Raw genomic sequence first — 21714 nt, forward strand, 5'->3', positions numbered from 1 at the left:
GCATAGAAACTGTAACGGTATAGGTTTAATATAGCTGGCATACATACTCCTAATAGGTAAGCCGGCTGCCATCTTAGACTGCATTATTACTTACCACTAGAAGAAATTTTAGTCAACAGCTAACTTGTGGAATTAGAATAGTAAAAAAGAACTTATTTTTCGGCAGGTTTCATTTCTATGGAAATAAAAACCGAAATGGCTCAAAAACAGATATCTTGCGCGTAAAATTGGTGTGTGTTAATTAGAATAAAAGACAAAAATAAATATCAAAAGCATTTAATTATATCACTAGAAAAAGGATATGACTGATTACAAAAATATAATGAATGTACGTATAGGTATAATTTGAACAAACGCTATTTTGTGCATCTCAATTTATTAAGCTTGACGCATATTAGACCACCGAATCGAATTGGACTCTGATATATTAACGATGGGCGAGCGAATGCGGTCGGCACGTCGCGACTCCTTACATAAAGCTTGCTTTGTTTAAATATATGGACTAGCGCTTGGCTGCAAACAATTTGACGCAGCCAAATGGTTCTAGCTTATGAGAGCTCTTGCCTAGAAGATTCCAATTCACTAGCTCAGTGCGAAAAATTGAAGCAGAATTTTTTTAGATTTTTGAAGAAGCAAAATTGTGCGGTTAACGTGCGGATATATATGGTGACACGAGCTGAAGTGAGTGTTAACTACTGCTACGCTTTATTGCCACAGTTTGCAAAAAGTTAAACCGTATCGTAATATGACGACACTGAAGTGAAAATATTAATTAAAAACTGCAGTTCTTGCAAAAGAACCCGACGGTTAAAATATTTTTAAGTAAGTAATAGTTATATAAAAAGCCTACTAGCGTAACACAATGCATTTATATCTACATTCTCGCATCGACAATGCTGCAGAAGTTTAAGATGAGAAGCGTTTCCGTGCACGCCTCATGTTCAGTTTTGACCAATTATTTTGCGAGAACCTTTTTATAGGTAACACGGGCAGTGTAATTTACACAGTAATTATATGGCGTCATGATTAATCAGATTCGGTTCGGTGGCCTAAAGGACGCTCTCTTTACTTTTCACAATTTCTTATTAATTAAAATAGCTAAACAATAGACGAATTTTTAAAAAATCAACTGTAAAAAAAGACAATTTACACTTATTATTATGATATAAAAATATTTCTGAAACCAGATAGATCTTGGATACTAGTTTACGGATTTTATTTACATTGGCAAGATAATAATATTAATATTCAATAAAAAACAGGCAGATATCTAAGTTAAAACAGGTTAAAAGATTAAGTTAATATATATCCACACACACCCTACCGTACATTTAAAAATTTGAACGGCTGCAAAGTTTATAAATTGTTTGGAAATTCATTTAGGTTCTGCATTCAATTTAGTTGACAAACATAAATGTAAACATTTTTTTAATGGATTCATTTTTTTAAGATTTCTGAAGAAGCACAGCTACTTTTACAGTGCTATTGCTAGTATAACATAAACAATGATTTAAATTAGGAATACAAATACATTAAAAATAATAAAATCGTTTCGTCATACGATAATCTATAATGAACACATTATCACTTATTAATGAAAGTTTTTTTTTTTAAATAATTATTACTCCGTCCATTTCATATAATATGATGATTATAAGACTTTTCTATTTATTGCACATTAATTATTATTATTAATAATAAGCCTAACTTATTGATAACTGGTTTAATACTGGTTTGCAATTAATTTTATTGCTCTATTTCATTCAACATTAAAGATTGGTCAACTTCTACTATAACAGTGATCATTTCTAATATAGTTTTGGTGAGGTTTTAACTAGTGAATTTTACAATTAAGTATTTTTAGAAAAAATATTATTTTTCGTGAAATCTCAAGGAAGCATTATTTCTATTATTTGAGTGTTGTTAGAACTCGGTAGCTAATAACACGAAGTCCCATTCCGAAAACGTCGGTAGTCCTCACGAAAGTTCCATTATACAACGCAAAAGTTCAATATGAAATACACCTATCTTAAAAGTTTTTAACTATTCGATCTACAAAGAATCCTAGCGAGTTTTAAGTTTAGTTGGCCTAAAACAATGGTGTCCACAAAATTTTCACACCGACTCACAAGACATAATTTCTTCTATTTTAGTCTTAGTTATTCTTTTTTATTAAATGCTTTGTTAATCTTCTGAAGACAATTCATTGTCGAGTTTTGCGAAAGCTTACAACGTTTTCGAGATGTGTAAACTCGTACTAAGTATACCATTGCAAATACTGAAAAGAATACTTAAACATGTATTTCAACACTTTTCTAAAGACAGCAGAACAAAATATAAGTATAAGAGTATCCATAAAACTGTTCACACATTTGTTCGAATTATGAAATACTTTATTTTAGACCTTAAATGACTTGGCAAAGATCAAATTGGTGTTGCATAGGAAGGGTTCCAAACCAATTCCAATATGAAATATTGCTGTAACAAGTATTAAAATTATTAAGATCGACCAATAAACTGAAATGAATACTTCCCTTATCGAGTTTATTTCTATTTTTTTTATTACTTGTTTTGCTATAGCGGCAATAAACATACACTATTTCAACTATATACTTAGTCCGGAATTTTAAGAAACAGCGTGCGTAGTTTCCTTAAGTTGCTTAAAATCTGATAACATTTAAATAATCGAACAAGTGTGCAGAGCAAGCCTTACAGACGTTTGACCCGCAGTACAGCTAGTATGGGCAGGAGACATTTTTTCCACAGAGAAAGGACAACATTTTTATCTTCTCCCACAGTTTTTGCCACTTTTCAAACATGGGAATGGGTGAAAATAATATTCAAATAATATATGTGTACTATTTAAACGTTTTTTGGCAGGTGGCTATAATTTGGGGATAATTTTTTGGTCTCCAGACTATACTAGCCATGCTAGTGGTATCCTCAATCTTGAATTCAGACGATGGCCTAAGAAACGAATTAAGGAAGAAAAAAGCTACGGTAATATTAGTATTCTTAATATAATAAAAGCTATTTCACTGAAGAAATTACTGAGTTGATTGTGCCTTCGTAATTCTTTTCGCACCTCTGTTCGGAGGGCCCTTGGGTTTGGCGAACGCAGGGCGATGAAGGTTTCTCTTGGGATGGATCTCGTCGTATAAATACTCCTCCGTTAATTCCTTGCCGTCATCTATTTCTAACTGCAAAGTGAAAAATTATATATTAAAAGAATGGAAAGTCCCTTTTACCTACGAGGGAGTGGAAACAGTGTTTCGATGATAATAGTTTTTACCCTAACTATTATATAAACAAGTAAAACACGTTTCATGTATTAATTAAATTAATTATTACCCATTAATTTTTATCACTGCCTGTTATAGCAGAATATATTCCGTAGATTCTTATTAGAATCAGTAGAATGTTTTGTAAAGTGTTGGATGAATTTTTTCCCATTTTTAACTGGCAATAATCATGTGTAATGATATCTTATTTTATTGTGTGTAGCATATTGTTACTTATTAATTCCTGGATTTTAAGCTATTTATTTTATTATATTTTTTCAGAACAATTAACATAAGCAAACCATTATTCTGTCAAAGGATCATTTCAAAATGTCTTTGTACATAGATGGCGCTTGCCATTTTGTTTATAAAGTCTAAACAATGATGTTCTACTATTCGACATGCCATCTATGCGAACCGTCGCGTTGCTTGGAAAAAATTATTTGCACAGGCATAATTTTGCAATAGAAAATTTTCACTCTACTCTTGTATAATGGCGCTAGTCGTTGTAATTTTCTGCATTTCGTCACAAGATGGCGCTACGCTATTAAATTAAAGAATTATTTTCACACGCCACATTTCTATGTATTAAAAATAAAGCATAAATAAATTGAACAATAAATAAGAAACTCAATGTGCATGATAAGGGAAAGCGGAATCAATAAACATATTCTTCTCTTGGCACATTTTAATCTTAGGGTTGTTTGGAATAATAAATCCATTAAAATAAGGTCTTAATTTTTAAATCGAAATGTAAAAGCTGTAACCTTAGCACTTAATTTTTTGTATCGGAGAGGAGGCACTGGTCATGCCTTTTAACAAAGTAAGGTGATAGTTTTTAGGTTAACAAACGGAACGACTGAGATTTGAGGGTGAAGTATGAGATTTTCTACCTACTACGTTTACTTATTCGATCGAAAGAGCATCAGCTAATTTAATTGGTTTTATGCAAGCAATTTAAATATCACTTATTTTACCGGTGAAGGAAAATGTCGTGAGGAAACCAGCATGCTTGAGAGTTCTCAACGGTGTTGTGAAGTGTACCAGTACTTTGCCAGCGTGGTAGATGCGAAATCTATGAAGCTCTATTGTTTAATACTTTTGCACTCACCCGTTTCGCAACGATGACGCCAATTTTTTCAATTATTTCTAAGAATTGTCCTTTGCAACTTGAATACATCATTCTTTCTTTTATACTGCAGCTATAGCCGGGCATTGAATATATAAAAACTGAAAGAAACACCTAATATTTAATTTCAGGACTACTGTACTGGACAGCGGTGGGTTGGGTTTTTTTTAGATTTATGTTTTATGGTATCGTCAATTTTTATTCCTGCCGAAGTTAGCTCTCTCTTGATGACTTGATACTCGGTAAATCATGATGCACTATAAGATGGTAACGGGCTTATCTGTTAGAGGTATGGCAGTTATATGAAACCCATACCTTAATCGGTTTCGAAGCGCAACATCGCTTAGCAGCACGTCTTTGTCTGTAAGGTGGTAACTAGCCCCAGACCAAACCCGAGAAAATTCAGAAACTATGAATCCCGTAAAAGCCCCTTCCGGGGATCGAACCCGGGACCTCCTACTTAAAACCATAGCCGCTCACGCGCAAACCGTTCACCGCTGCGCCAGGGAGGTCGTCGAAAATTTTATAAGCTTTATAGTATATATAGGCAGTTTTATATAGAGACTAGTTTTGGTGTGGTGGGAGGCTGTGGCCGTAGCTAGTTACTACCCTACCGACAAAGACGTGCCGCTAAGCGATTAAGTGTTCCGGTGCGATATCGCGTAGAAACCGATTAGGGTTATGACTACCATACTCCCTAACATGTTAGCCTGCTACCATCTTAGATTGCATCATCGCTTCTGTTGAGATTGCAATTGAGGGCTAACTTGTAGTGGAATAAAAAAAATAATTACTTACCAATACTTTCCATATGGTCACCTTCGTGCGTATGTTCGAATATATACAAGTGATACCGCGCTGCGTCACTTGGTACTTGCGCCGGGAGCTCAGTCAAACTTATGACTGCCGCCTTTGATAGACATATTGTCTCTTCTTCTAAATCTAGGAAAGTTAACGTCTATATTGTGTGTGTACTATAAAGTCGACAATAAAAAAGAAAACGCGATTTTCAAACAAAATATTAAAATAATAATATATAATAAACGGAAATTAGAGGTAGAATTTTCGAAATCAGTTACATAAGTACATACACAATCGCCTGTGCATAATTACCTATTTTAAATTGTAGATAATTGTAGGAACCACGTTGGAGATCAATAATACCCTGTTTCGCTGATTCCGTGATAGGAAAAGCTATACCTCCCATAGTTGACTGTCTGAAAAGTTCATTAAACAATATTCAAATAACTACTTCTGCCCCACATTTTATTCATAGACAATCTGTGTATTTTAAAAAAAAAATTAATATCGTATGGTCAATGGCCTCTCTTGAAGAGACAATCGAAAAACAACAGCATAAAATAGAGATGAGTGGTTTATCTGACTGTTCTCTATTTGAATTACTTTACCACTTACGAGGCGGGAATTAGGTGTTATCCACCCGCAGTTTAGATAAAGAATTCAAATGTTTTGAACATGACATATGACAAAATTATTATAACATAGCACCTTATTGTACCTTGAATCCGTGCCATAGTTTGGACCCTGTCCACTTTGTTGCAACTCTTTCAAGGCTTCTTCTCTGTCAGTGAGAGGTGCTGGCGCATTTATACCGCTAACATGAGCTTTGTAGCCTTTCAGACACACTTCATCCTGGAAATACAAGAATAGATGTTTTTTATCAACAATTTGGTGATACCTATTGCTCCGTTAGTTAGCCAGCCTCAAGTTATAAGTACGCTTTCCAGGTAAGGCCACAAATTTTGGGGTATTTAATCAAATACATATGTAATTTAAAATCCATGTAAAATTATCAGAACAGGGCGAAATCTGAACCACGTCCTGAGGTCTTTGTCATTTAAGCCACATCCTCGTACCAACAATGCCGAAATTAATAAATACCTACCTATATCAACTGTTAGCGTTATCTAGTAGGATAAAATGCAGTTTTGGTACACTCTTAAGGATCTTTAACCGAATTAAAGGAGAAATATTATTTGCATAATTTTACTCCAGTAACTTGCGAGGAAATACCACTAAAATTATAGTTATAAAATGCAAACATACTTTTTAATAAAGGAACCAAGTGTAGTTAAATACATGGTCCGTTTTACAATGCTTGTTAAGATGAAGTTGCAATGGACGTTAGTCTCCCAAAGTTGCTGGAATAGTGACCTTTAAAGGTACACATAGCATTTGCCAGTCCCAGAGGTAAGATGGAAAACATAAAAGGAGTTGCACAGAGCCACTGGACACAAGCGGCACAAGACCATGGAATTTAAAACTCTCTACAAAATAACTATGTCCAATAGTGGATGTCCATTAGTATACAAGGTGATGATTAAGATGATAACATTACCTTGCTAGTAGCATGCATTTCATCTTTTATGTGAGCTGAACCAAATTCTTGCTTGAGTGTCGCTTTTGTTGAGGCATACAACATTTTATGTCTCACAGGGGCATTGTCTGGAGACCAACTTAGCAATAGCCATTCATATCCTAAGGAATTAGTTGAGTCAAACCTGTAATTACAAAATTTATTCTTTATCAATTTCATCTTAAATTCTGTCCCCATTGTGAACACCAAATGTGACATCTAGCGACTCTGGAAGTAATAAACTAACAGTGATTTCCGTCATTCTAATTATAGATTCATGGACACTTGTATAACAGCATTATTACGCTTACAGTGGCAGTGATACAGGTATTGTTAAGGTATGCCAAACTTGGCTTACAATAAGAGTAATTGTCAATATTTTTTTATGACACTATAAGTTAGCCCTTGACTGCAATCTCACCAGGTGGTAAGTGATGATAGTAGCAGGCTAACCTGTTAGGGATTATGGCAGTTATATTTAAATACAGAGTTCCTCGCTGCGCCTCCTGGGAGGTCATCAAAATATCAGAGCATATTCCATTTTTGATTACAAACACATAAACCTATTGGCATCACACAAACAAATCTGTCTCTCTAAATGAAGTTCTAATATTGTCATGAATATTGTTCCTGCCCACAAACACGAGTAATGAAATAAAACATTTGATGATGGACCTTATACCTACTACTCCATCGAGTGACTGGCAGGAATGTGCAACCTTTTGTCATCCTTAGCCCTTAAATAGCACTAAACATTGCTACCAAGAAGAGCATAGACCTTCAATACAGCTGTAATATCTCAAGTTAGTGATAATAACTGAGACTCAACAAGATCTCCAAGGTGTATCTTGGACACTGTCAATTTCCTAATTCAGGGCTGGTACTGAGAATTTTATAACAAAAAATCCCATTTTAGGCTATATGCGGGACTAAAACCTAGGTCCTTGCGATCTATAGTTGAACATGCAATAAACATAACCATAAGGCCACACCACACTCTAAATAATAATTAAAGAAGAAACTTATGTAAGCTCACCTATACAGAATATAGCAAGGCAGATCTTCAACAATAAGCTGTGGGATGTACTTATCAAAGTCATTTTCAAATGATCCTTTGACAGGATAATGTTTTGCTAATGTTAATTGTTCTGGAATATACAATAAAATAACATATTCTATATCAAGAAATTCATAAGTCACAACTCATAATATGTTACAAACAATAATTCTGCCAAACTCACCATTTTCTATGCTAACTTTCAGAACTCTGAGTTTTCCATCCCTGCATTTACTAAAATATTTTTTCAAGTCTGCATTAGCTGAAATTTAAAAATAATCAATATTAGACAAAGTAATATTTCAAGATTGCAGATTGGCACAGTGGGCAGCAATGCTGCTTTCTCAGTTCAAGGCTGTGGGTTAGATTTCCACAACTGGAAAAGTATATTATGCATAAGTATATTTTTTGTATATAAATCATAAAAATAGTCATCAATTATCTTAATATCACAAGCTATGCATACTTTCGGGTTAGATGGCAATGTGCATATTATCCTAGTGTATTTACTTATTTAAATAAATTTTTATTTTCTCAATTTCAAAGAGATTCTCTAATATCAAAGAGATGATCTTTGTTATTTTTTTTAACTTTGGTATAGCATGCTCTCAAAGCCCTATTGAAATTTCATTAGCATTGGAACTTCTTTTTAAGCCACAGCACATTAGGACCTCTTGTAACTTTAGTTTACCAATTAGGAATATAGTTATCACCATCATCTTATATCATGAAACATTTTATATTTTTATGTTTATTTTTACTTAATTTATAATGTAAACAATCTTTTTTTTACTTTTTAAATTAAATTGTAAATAAAATTTTTAAAAACACATATGCATATTGCAAATTTATTTTTGTTTTGTTTGTTTGTATTTATTTTATTAAAGTAGTTTTTTTATCTTTTGAAAACAAACTACACTAAAATTTATTGCAAAGATTGTTTAAATTATGAAACAAATTGCTCCACAAGCTGTCTATGTGTCGATTGATAGACAATTTGAAGAACTCTAAAGCATGCAGGTTTGCACACAATCTTTTAATTTAATTGTTAAATTAATGGACATAATATTGTAAGAACCTTACTTCCGTGTTAGTAAAAGGAATGAGGTTTACGGAAACTATAAACGTTCCGCTTCATAACCATAATTTATATTGGCTAACTAAACTTTCAATTTATTGACACCTTTACCTAAGCACTTAGTATTGATTGTTTTATTAATAGTCACTATTAATATTAGAATATCTAGTCAACCGACGAAAATTGCACGTTAATCTCATATAATAAAATAAAGCCATAAATCTAATAAAATCAAATCTATTTATAAGATAACGAATGAAACAATAACGATTTGTAAGTTACATAGCAACATTAAGGAATACGTATTATTTGGTAAGTACCTTGAATTCCGGTTTGGTGAGACATTTTATTATGGAAAAAAATATCCCTCTATATGTTTCGGCAGATATTTTATTAGAAAAATTACCAATTCTCTATTTTATAACGGGAATTATGTGGGCGAAAGCATAACCATAGCACAGCGGAACTGAATGACATTGACAGATTAACATTTGGCAGAATTATTATAACTTGGCAGCTGTCACATTCACTTTCAGTTTGTAGGGCTGCCAGTATAAATAAAAGTGCGGCGTCGTGGGACACCATAGATAGGAACGAAGTTTCTTAGTTATCACTTTCCATATTTTTAATATTTTTTAAAATGTATTTACCAAATAAAACAAACACAAGCCACGCTTAGATCATGAAACGTTAATGTGTCTAAAGAGTAAGAATACTTACTCACCTATAGTTAGTTATATAGTCACACTTAACAAAATATTAATTACGGAAATTATGGAGGGTAGAGGTAAGGAGAGTCATCTGTGTATATGAAAAAGTGTCGTCAAAATGTATTAAATTAGGATGGCGCCACATTTGCATCAGGGTAACTCTTAAAAGAAGGGCCAAATATAAATATTGTTAGAGTAGGCTTGAAAAATAAACAAGGAAGTATGGAGAAGTAAGGTTATATTTACCACAATATTTTGTACAACGTAAGTTGTTGAAATTCTCAATAATTAACTACTTTAGTCGATAATGACATTAAATTTTTTAACTCGGCATACTTCAATTCATCTACGATTGCTACATTCATACCATACCCTGTGCATCCACCAGCGCCATTGTGGAGGATTTTTGAACTGTTATTTAGCGCATACACTGGACACTTTTTCAACTTTTCTCCCATATAAGATGACTCTCCTTACCTCTACCCTCCATAACGGAAATAGCCGCGACAGTTTTTTTTTTTTTACGGGTCAAGTTAAACCAATATAGAGCCAGCATCGTTTGCTGCGTACCGCCCATATTACAAACATAAAGGGAATTTTTTCGTTTTTAAATAAAATATCATTGAATCGTAAATAATTTGATCAAATTAAACGTTAATTTATCATAATTAAGAAGGTCCAGAATATATTTACATTTAAGAAAATGCGTAGGTACTGTTACTAGTACGTAGCATAATTACTGTACTATTTGTTTGTATTAAAAAAAACAGTATTATCCGGTTTAATAAAAAAATTACCATCTTTATACATATACCTACCTAACTTGCAGTAAGGTACAAACTCAACTTAATTGGAACACCATAAATAAAGCACAAGTACTGTAATTTTTAATACAACACGCATATAATATCTTAATTATGAGAATTAAAATAAATAGTTCTAGATGTATGTACAAAACTTGAATGTTGTATAAAAAAAGTTGAATAAAAAATTTCCAATTTACTTTTTTAGGTTTTTCAGCTGTTTCTTTGTTTTTTTTTAATATTATTTATTTTTTCGTTTTGCTGAACCTCCCCTGTACAAAAATAATAAAATGCAATCGTCAATTGCCAGTAACCGACGGGAACATTTGCGTTCATTGTCAATTTCGTTTAATCCTCAATCGTGCCAATAAAAAGCATCATCAGAAAAACAAAGATTTTCACTGAGTTTTCAACATACATTGACATCGGTCGAATTGATAAGATCATTAAGAATGAGAAACTTAGCTACCTACAGGCTACAACTCAAGAATAGATTTGAGTTGTAACCTGTAGGTAGTCCAAGTTTCGACCAAAAGTATAAAAGATATTAAGACGTTCTAAGGTGCCTAAGGTAATTATTATGTTCATCTATGACATTTGATACACCTACAAATGCGTTACGGCAAACTCGTGTCACTGGGTAATTCTCACCCAATATTACATTGTACCTACTTACTAAAGTAGTTACAATGTACTTACCTACCTAGTATAACCGTTTATGTGATTAGAACGTAGATTTCTGTTGCAATTCAGCACGTACCTGCATCTTATGTAGCTGAGAACGTCAAGCTCATTTGACGTTATTGGAAATGCGAGGAGATACAAGGCGGTAATACTGCAATTAAAACTACGAGTGCTACGTGCAATTGAATGAATTAGACATGCTGGTTGAATGAAACCTGAATTTATGTAGCTTTTGGAACTTTGGAAGAGACTTACACTGAAATTCATTGTCAAGATAGTGTCCCGTTCTAGGGCACCACTTAGCCCAGTGAGTTTACATATTAGTAACATATTAAATCAATGACGTAGCCGACATGCGTTGTTTTCAACGATGTCTAAACAGTTTATAGACAAAAGGAACCCCCAATTTGGCAGACGTTAGGGGCTGAATGCTAGCTTACATTTGACACTGTAATTTCGCAAATAACAGTGACAACTGTTAAATGTCTTTGCTGTAAAGAATTTTCTATGTAAAATACTAGTAAAATTAAAATACCATAATGTTGTGTTTCGAAAGGTGAACAGTCTCGAAAAGTCTAACATTCACAACATTTAATTATAAGATTTTTTCAATCTTTTGTCCATGCACTCTTCGGATAGTCACCGATAGCCCTGGTTACAAGTTAGCCCTTGACTAAAATCTCACCTAATGGTAACTATAAGATGGCAGCGGGCTAACCTGTTATCCTGAAATTGTTTTGACTACCATCCTGGCGCAGTGTTGAGGTGGTTAAAGTGGGAGGTCCCTCCCCCGGGTTCCTGTCCCGGCAGGCGCAATTTGGGCAATTTATGATATTTGAATTTTCTCCGGTCCGGTCTGGTGGGAGGTTTCGACCGTGGCTAGTTGCAACCATACCGACAAAGACGTGCCGGTTAGCGATTAAGCGTTCCGGTACGATGTCGCATAGAACTAGAAAATGATTAGAGGTAAGGTTAATTATAACTTAAGACTGCAGGTGAGATTGCAGTCAAGGGCTAAGTTAGCCCTTTGGTGGTAAATATTTTTTTTTTGTTTACGAAATTTCAGTAAATCAATGTCTACTGCCGATTAAATATCCGCACACCATACGACATACTACATAAGAATTAAGATTAACTAGCTGACCCGTGCAACTTCGTCTGCACCAAATCGGTTATTACCGGAAAACACAAATAAAATGACATTTTCTAAAAATGAATCCTAACTAGATCGATTTATCGGCCCCGAAACCGCCTGTAAACTAAATTTCATGAAAATCTTTGGAGCCGATTCCGAGATTCCAATTATGAATATACAAGAATTGCTCGTTTAAAAATATTAGATATGACTGTCAGTATCCTGTCAGGTGATGAGTATAGACTTAAAGATTTTGTATAGGTAGCTGAGTTAATAGTACCAATGAGTTAATAGCAGTGAGCTTACAAAAGGGTAACATATTATGAAATCGATGGTTAATAGCCAGCTATGGAAAGATTTCGTATAATTATTATTAATTAATTAATAATTTACTTAGTTACTCACTTAGTAGAGATTTCCATCTGTAGAGGCTTGTTTAAACAACGCAAAGAAATTACTTTTTATTACGTTGACGACGGTGAAAAAAATAAAAAAAACTAGAACAACTCAAATACGTATATAATAAGTTTTTATTTGTCTAACTTTTTAAACACAGTTAATTCTAGCAAGCTTATTCTCGAACAGTGATAACACAACTACAGTGATAATAACTTATCTATCCTGAGTCCTGTTATATGTGTTTTGTGATTATGGTACTTAGACTTCTGATGTAATTTAGCACGTACCTAAATCTTAAGTAGCTGGGAACATCGTTATTGGAAATGCAAGGCGGCACAGTAATACCTACTCTAATCACTGTTGCAAGTGCTACGTGCTTTTGACGCAGTTACATTCTGGAATGAATTAAACATGCTGATTAATTTATTCATCCTCAATTTATGTGTTGATTTATTAAGAGCAGTTTCAGTTTAATATGTAAGTTTTTCAATATATTAATAACTAGCGTACCCAGCCCGCTTCGCCGGGCTAGATTTTGCTTTATTTTATTTAAACAATAAACATACATCATTATACTTTTAATTTAAGTCTCATAATATTTTTAATCATTTATTTCTCTCCGTATTCATTCTCTTCTATTCTCTTCTCGAGCGGGTGAAGATCATTATCTATACCCATGTACTCGTACTCCCAACAATATAATATCATCATAGTAAATAAAAGCTGTATTTGACAGTTTGACAGTTCAAAAATAGGAGTGCTCCGATCGTCACCAAACTTTACAGGATTACTCGCCAGGTCAATCCGGAGATTCCCTGAAAGTTTCATTGAAATCGGTCCAGCCGTTTCGGAGCCTATACGGAACATACCCACAAACTTTCCCTTTTATATATATAGAAGATAATAGATATAGATAATAGCTGTAGCTCGCGTTCTTCTTTTACGGTTTCTCAAAAATCGGACCCGTTTGTTTTTCTGGGATAGTGTTGCCTATGTTACTCACCGTCCTTTCAACTAACTCTATGACAAAAGTTTAGTCTATCGTTTGCTTAGTTAGGAGTTAGGGCGTAAAGTTAGGACAAATAAACAAACAAACCATCAAACAGGACAAGACCAACAGACAGGACTTTCGCATTTATAATATGTATGGATCATATGGAATGCATAGACAAAATAAATAGGTCATAGATTTCATCTTTACATTCCCAACTCTAAAATTTTTTTTCAAAAGGGGCAGAAAGTTTAGAAACTTAAAACTCTCTTCCGCGTTTGAGATTAAACTCAATCAAGTAATTAGGTTTTGGCATTTTTTGTGATTTTGACAATATCATATTTTGTGTGAGAACGTTTTTTTATTTTAAATCATACTATATTATGATTATGGCGCCCTCTAAAACTACCGCCCGGTGCGGGTGCCATGGGCTGGCTCCCGCTAGATAAGGGTCTGCGTCGACATTACTGGATAAGTATTTAGTCAGACATACTATTCAGGCAGACTAAAGTTAAACAAGCTGTCCAAATCAAAACCAAGTCAGTTAAACTCTTAACAATAAGGACTGGCAACGTTCAACGAACGCTTGATATTTTTTATTCATTCACAACAAGCTCCACGATGTTTACTTTCCCATTATTGCGACTCGACGTCGCGTCTTCGCATTAAAGTTTAAACCACTGCATTAAATATTTAATTTCAGTTACCTACCCTAACTCTTGCATGAATTTTCTAAATGTAACATATTACCATGGTATCTTTCATGGGCGTACTGCCCCCACTGTACATACTGTACACGTAAATATTTGCATTGCATCTACACTTCTTTGGAAATGAACAAAATGATGACAAGTTTACAACCTACCAATATTCAATTTTATTTCTAACTAGATGTGCCGTGCGGCTTCGCAGCATACCGCTTTATAATGTACACCTGTCTCAATAAATCAGCAAAACGTTAAGTTTTCTAATCGTACTGGATGTGCTAAATATGCAAAAAATATAATAATATATGTAAACCTACGGTATTAAATAGGTAAAAAGGTAGTCCTCCCGAGGACCGTCTCCCGTTTTGCCTTATTTAAAATACTTTAAATTCCCCATAATAAATGACTTCATTAATAATGTGTGGCTAAACAGCAGTACTAAACGTTACGTAAGTTAATAGCGCTGGGTAAGCAACGTAGACCCAAGTCAGTAAATGGATGGGTGGCCGTCTGTGGAAGTTTTAAAAATAATTTGGTATCTATCAGTATCAGCTCCTATCACTAACAAAGAATAGTAATCGTTAAACGAAAAATGAAAATCGCATTGCAAGATGATTCGTAATGAAGGATTAATCAAGAAAATATCTAATATTTTTATTTAGACCTAGCTCTGAAGTCCTCATAAATGTACTTTATGTATTTAGTACACACAACACTTTATGTATTCAGTGTCGGTAAGACTTAAATGAGAGGTTTGCTGCTGTCCGCTGAAGTGTTTTGTCCTTTAGGTATTTCCAATCTTATTCATGAGATCTACACAAAATTTTAGCGAAACTAAACTGATTGTATAACCTCGTATCTATCTAACCTAGTGCAAAAAAAAGTTTTTTTTTTTTTTTTTTAATTTATCTTATGGTATAAAATCGTCAAACTCTTGCTCTTCCCCTCCCGAAAGCTGAACTGAGCTGAATTTCGAGATAAAAAGTATGCTGTCGTAAATAAAATAGTCGATCGATAAAAAGTTCGCGGTCGGTGATGCGCGGCCATGATACAGACAGACAGACAGATAGACAGATAGACAGACGGACAAATCTGTGAAAATGTGAAAATGCTCATTAAAAGATCGTTATTTCACAATCTATTTTATTCTAAACCTTGTTTTATAGTTATAGTGGCTGAGTATTTACGGGACTACCGTACTAATCAAGAGTTACCCACTCTGAGCTAGTTAGGTACTCATCTAATTAAGTATACCCTGATCCCTACCTACTAGTAACTTGCAAACTGGACAGAGTTTCTACATACGACCAAAACTTACCTAATTGTGCTGAAGCGTTTGACTTCTCCATTCCCTGTTAAACTGTGACGATTTCCGTTGAGAAACCGTTTACTTTATGTATTCAACTGTGGCCGTGCTATTCAAATGCATTAAAAGTTAGGTTTGACTAACTAGCGCACAGTTGCCTAGGTTAGAGATAATAGTGAAGTACTATTTGCATAGTTTGTAAGTTTTGTACATTGAGAGCATCTTCGTGTCGTATTAGTTGTTATATTCAGAAGTGGGATAAGTAAAATGCAATTATCATGATATCTATATGTTTTTAAAGAAACTTTATCTTGTTGCTTATTGAAAAGAACCAAAAAATTGTATCGAAATATCTAATATTAAAATACTGTAGTTTATGATGGTTATGGTAAGTATTTATTTTATATAATAGGTTACCAGCTTAATCATTAGACACCAGAAAGCACAGTCCTAAGTCAAGAAGAATTAAATGAGCCAAAACTTGACGGAGTGGCGTCTAACAGAGCTATAAGAGAGTTTCATGTTCACCTTATTCAGCTCTATCATCTTCCATGTCTTAATATATTGCAATGCTATCCGAATTAAAAAAAAACATTTATTTCAAGTAGGCCTAATACAAGCACTTTTGAAACGTCTAGTCTGTCCGTGTGTAGTGACTCTACCACCGGTTCTGAAGGCAGATTCTACCGAGAAGAAGCCAGCAAGAAACTAATCAGTTGCTCTTTTCCAACATCAAAAATTTACATTTTGCATGTATATACAGATCAATTATCAACAGGCAGTGCAATTGGTTTAAGATTAATTTGTTAGAATTGATTACAGACAGGCAGATACTGGTGAAATTACATAAAAGCCTGGGAAATGAGTTTTAGTGCTTTTGTGAATGTGCTTCGGCGTGTGTACCTCAGCGAGTGCAACAGTTAAACTCCGCTAAACCGCATTAGAGCTGCGAGCTGGGTAAAAGCTCTAAAATTCTTATCTCCTTTGAGAGGTTGGCAAACCTAAAGACACCTATAGGAGACGTGCATGTCTTTATCAAATAGGTAAGTAAGTAGATAGAGTGACACGAAACTCTTGACTTATTTTAGTACAGCCAACTTTGATCGCGCATAGGTACTAAATATGCTTATATATCCCTATCTCTATCCCTATCCCTATCCCTACTAATATTATAAATGTCAATGTAAGTTTGTTTTCACGCAAAAACTACTTAACCGATCCTCATAAAACTTTGTACACGTATTCTTGGAAGTGTTAGAAGTAATATAGGATACATTTTATCCCGACATTTAGCCCAGTTCCTTTGGGAGAGGGGATGAGTGTTTGACGATTTTACACCATAACTCCGACAAATTATAACCGATTTAAATAATTATTTTTGTACTATATAGGTTATTGTAAACTATAAAAAATAAATGTAATGTGTGTGTAATAAATGTGTTTAATTTTGCCCAAACTGTGGTAAGAGATAGAGGACAGAACTCCTCAGCGGACAGCAGCAAAACCCTCATTTAAGGCTTAGCGATACTGAATGCATTAATTTTTTTTAGATCTACAACTAAATCTAATGCCACATCAAAAATCTAAATCAAACGTAGACGAAGTCGCTGGCAACAGCTACTATATATATATACTGTTACATATTACATATATATATATATTATTATATATATATAATATATATATATATATTATATATATATAATAATATTTAGTTAAGTTATTACGAATCCATATTGAGTGTGATTAGATCGCCTAAAGTCAAAGCGTCGCACTTTAATATTAGAGATATTCTCTAGCAAATAGTGTGCTGAAATAAACATAAGCAACCACCTACAGTCGCCCCATTTGAGCTGTGAATCCTCAGAGGGTATGATTTGCATCTCAAAGAAGGAATTTATCTGTATAATGGCGTATTCATACAGAAATTGTTCGACATTCAAAAGATATCAATAACCTTCCACGGATGTATTTTAGAGAGAATTTATAAGGCAACCATTTTCTCATGAATATTATTTTAGGATTTTATGCAAGGTCAATGGAACATGGGGTACTCGCCACTCGGACATTCGATTTAGAAATATGATTAAGTATATAATTTTAAATAACGTGTGTTTCAGATTTTTTGTTTTTGTGAATATATTATTTTATAGACAAGTTAGTTTATGGATCAGACTGTCAAAGCTGGAGCGTGTTTGTCTAAAATATTTCTCAGTCTTGATTTGAACTTTGAAGGAACTACAAACATATGCTACTTTAAAGCCTGCTAGACATTCCAGATCTATGCGGTGTAAATTAGAAACAAAGAGCAAAAAACTTAATAAGTACATAAATTACTTAATTAAGATACATTACTTAATCATGGGATATCTAACGAACGATGCCTCGCAGTTCAATAGTAGGATGGTCAAAATGAATGAATGAATTGAATCAAATTGAATGGTTCCTGAGCATTCTCTTCGAAATATACTAATCTTGTAGAATACTGAAAGACAGACAGCTTTGCGGCGGTGATCCAAAGTTTGAAGTCTATTAACTTTTTCTTTGTCTTAAGACTCACGGCGATCCACCGTATGCAAAGCATCATATAGAATCACAATAAACCTTAAAAAAATGCAAATAATTGTTATGACTTAACATCACAACTACTCTTGTGTGCATATTATATGCAACAATAAACAATAACCTACATACAAACACAGTAAAACATGTTTGTATACTTATATGATTATTTTTTTCATATTATTTTATCTCTATAGCCCTATTTTGTAACCTTTTAGTCGTAAATGTAAAGAAAGATAATGTTATGGTTGTCACGTCGTATTTTTATGAAAGTTTCGTACCTACAGTTATTCTTCTAAAAGATGACAGGAAAAATATGTGAAACTGAAGTTTTTAGCCAGTTCAAAGTGAAAATTGAATCTTCATTTCCGAATAATATTACCAAACGAAATTTTAGATTAATGAATAAACTTAGTTTATCAGTGGGTTTGTCGGTAAAAATAATGCTATCCAATTGATGTTAGAACTTCCACATACGATACGAAACTCATAAACTTAGATGTAATACAATGACCCCTAGCAATATGTGAAACAAATAGCTTTGAGCTCTCTAAGAGATAAATTCTGGAGACATTTAAAAGAGATGTCCGTCTTATATAGGTACATTAGTACCGCCCGGGAACGATTTGCTAGCAGCGCAAATATGTGCTCAGTATTCAATCTTCCCCGTTATTGCCCAAGCGGGACGCTCGCCTCGAGTTAATCTTTATAAGGTAGGTTAAGTTTGTTCCGCAGCAAATAGGGTTGTATTACGAGAATGTTTATCGCAAATGCAGATGTTTTATATTTGCTAGCGTGAGGGAATAACGGCGGTCTATCCGACCTTGGAGGCTAGGTGTCGCGTCGTTGCGTGCTTTTCAAATAAATAGGTAAAAACCACCATTTTTCACCTCACTCTTTTGAAGTTTTATTCTAAACTTACTGTATTTGAAATTACTTAGTGATAAGGATTTATTGATTATTATTATTTTCACTTAGAGATTGCACCAACATACTTATCAAAACTATTAAGTTTTGTAAGAATAAATATACTAATCTAATATTTAATTTATACAAAGTTAATATGTGGCTATTGTACTTAGCGATAAGGCAGCCAAATTATATATGACGCGCTGTGTTTTGGTTGCTTTCCTATTTTATTTAATGTTTGTAGTATAAAATAAAATTGTATTCATTCATTCAATCTTTATATATATATTTCTTGTGTGCGTATGTCACTGAACTCCTCCTAGACGGCTGGACCGATTTGAATGAATTTTTTGGTATACGTTTGGGTGGCACCCTGGATGGTTTAGATTCACAAATAAGCCCGACAGATGGCGCTGGGGTCCGCTAGTATTATATAAAAAGGGTTTGCCGGTTTTAACTACGACTAAACGCGTTAATCTCAGAAAATACCACTAGGATTTGAAAATTCATCTTTACGTTTTGGAAGACCTCCCTAGCGCAGTGGTGAGCGCCGTGTTCTTATAAGTGAGGGCGTCCTGGGTTCGATTCCAGGCAGGCATAATTTGGGCATTAATAATTTCTGAATTATGCCGGAACATATTTGGTCTGGTGGGAGGCTCTAAGGCCGTGGCTAGTTACCACCCTACCGACAAAGTCGTTTGGCCAACCGATTCAGCGTTCTGAAATGTAGTGAAGAAACCGATTCTTAAACAACTCGCATGGATCCACTAGGTAATCCATTAATTACATCACATAAATTTCATGATTTTTAGTGTCTTTATATAATTATTGGTAAATAACTAAATAACGAATTCTTCCTATGCCGGTTGGTATTGTTACCATAGCATTGTAGAAGTTCTCATTCCATAAAATATGTATATTATTTCAATTAAAATTACGGATCCTTTAAGATTGAGAGCAGCTGATTTGCATCACAAAGTAATCCCCTGTTACCTACCTGATATTGATAGCGACCCGTGTTCTATTGCTAACCCTGTTATGCCAGGTCGACTCAAACGATTCTTAGGTACGGTAAGTACTTACTTCAAATAATTGGATTTCAAATAAACACAAAGCCAACTATAATAGCATTGTACATTCCAAAGTACTTATTGCAATATCTAGGTGATTGAACTCCTAATTTTTGCTTCAGTAATAAATAAGTAGTGCACGAATGCTTTCAGATTACCACCCATCCCATCATCGGCCCACTACACGGCACGGGCCTCCTCAAAGAATGAAAATTGCTAAGCCCGTAGTCCACCACGCTGACCATGAGTAGATCACTTAACACGCGTTTGAGAACATTATTGGAAACTCACAGGCATGCAGGTTTCCTCAAGATGAATTCCTTCACACTAACGCTTATTTAATTGCTTAAAACGCACACAATTTAGAAAATATAGAGTTGTTAGTTGGGATTCGAAGCCGAGGCCCAATCCACCAGGCTATCGCTGCTTTTCTAAATAATAGAGTGCTTTAGTGGCAATCCATAATTTATTATAATGCAATAAACGCCTCGATGGTTATATTAGCAATTGCTATTACATTCCTCGCAGGCGCTGCATCGTAAACAATGGTAGTCAAACAAGGCACCTTTTAGTAACCGTACACAAAATTTGATCACAGCAGCCTGTAACAGTATTTTAGTATACTTTCCCGAGCATGCCGTATCAGGTACGTGCAATTCGCAATTCACTTGTAGGATTACGATTCCCATTTGAACGACTTTTAAACCAGTCGCCGAAGTGCAATCACAGAGTTTAAAATGGTTTTATTTCTAACTCGTTTACCGAAGTCGATTCAAATAAAATTGTATACCTTTTCGGAACTAAATCGAACGGTCCTTTGTTGATGACAGATTTGCGCTTGAGACTCTTGAAACCAATCTCGATAGTGCATGCTCTTAGTGAAGAGGTCTATATATAACATCCTCAATTTATATTAAACACAGAAATAGTTAAAATTACACACTTAAATATCAAGTCGATTAGTTACTTAGTTAGAGCGATGTAACGATATATATACAAACAAATACATTTTCTATTTATAATACAAGTATGGATAGCATAATCTTCAAGAGATGCAGATTTTTTTACCGTAAAAAGGACCGTGAAAAAGTTTCGATGCATGTAAGTTTCGATTTGAAAGTCATGGTGAACAAGGGTACTTATCCTTAAACTCTTAAAAAGTTAATAGCAGTAAAATTCCCGCTATTATTTTTGGAAAGCATAATAAGTATCCGGCTGTATAGCTTAGCCGGCAAGTGAGTGTTATTAAACACTTCTCCGCCCATTTAAAACAATCTGCAACTCGGAGCCAAACAATTAGTGTTAGGGGGAGGTAAATATACTTTCTTTCAATACCTTTAAAGGAAGGTAATATCCTACGTCCTAACCACTAGGCTGATATGTTTGATGTGATGACGATATTGATGAATACCCTCAAATAGAGACAATACTTAATACTACAAAAATATATAATTCTTGAGCGATTAAGTTTTTTATATTTGGAATATATTTAAAACTAAGCAAATAATGAATAAAC

At 34.1% G+C, this 21714-nt stretch overlaps 1 protein-coding gene across 1 annotated transcript; it reads right to left on the minus strand.

Annotated features, from left to right (window-relative positions):
* Positions 1 to 260: 260 nt before the first annotated feature.
* On the minus strand, positions 261 to 9386 carry LOC120625767 (twinfilin). Its single transcript, XM_039892966.1, has 9 exons — positions 9243 to 9386; positions 8029 to 8106; positions 7824 to 7935; positions 6770 to 6932; positions 5930 to 6063; positions 5524 to 5627; positions 5209 to 5352; positions 4393 to 4511; positions 261 to 3200 (listed from the first exon to the last, which is right to left on the minus strand). The coding sequence occupies exons 1-9, from the start codon at positions 9265 to 9267 to the stop codon at positions 3048 to 3050; spliced, it is 1032 nt and encodes a 343-aa protein (XP_039748900.1). The 5' UTR covers positions 9268 to 9386; the 3' UTR covers positions 261 to 3047.
* Positions 9387 to 21714: the final 12328 nt, after the last annotated feature.

The sequence above is a fragment of the Pararge aegeria genome, chromosome 8 (genome assembly GCF_905163445.1).
Source record: "Pararge aegeria chromosome 8, ilParAegt1.1, whole genome shotgun sequence".
Taxonomy (NCBI): domain Eukaryota; kingdom Metazoa; phylum Arthropoda; class Insecta; order Lepidoptera; family Nymphalidae; genus Pararge; species Pararge aegeria.

What these genes read in the sequence shown, in the direction of transcription:
- LOC120625767 (XM_039892966.1), bottom strand. Translation starts at nt 9,267, where the DNA reads ATGTCTCACCAAACCGGAATTCAAG. An exon ending in CCTTGCTATATTCTGTATAG is followed by an intron (nt 6,933 to 7,823) that starts GTGAGCTTACAT and finishes TTGTAATTACAG; the next exon opens with GTTTGACTCAACTAATTCCT. An exon ending in GCGTCATCGTTGCGAAACGG is followed by an intron (nt 3,201 to 4,392) that starts GTGAGTGCAAAA and finishes TTCACTTTGCAG; the next exon opens with TTAGAAATAGATGACGGCAA.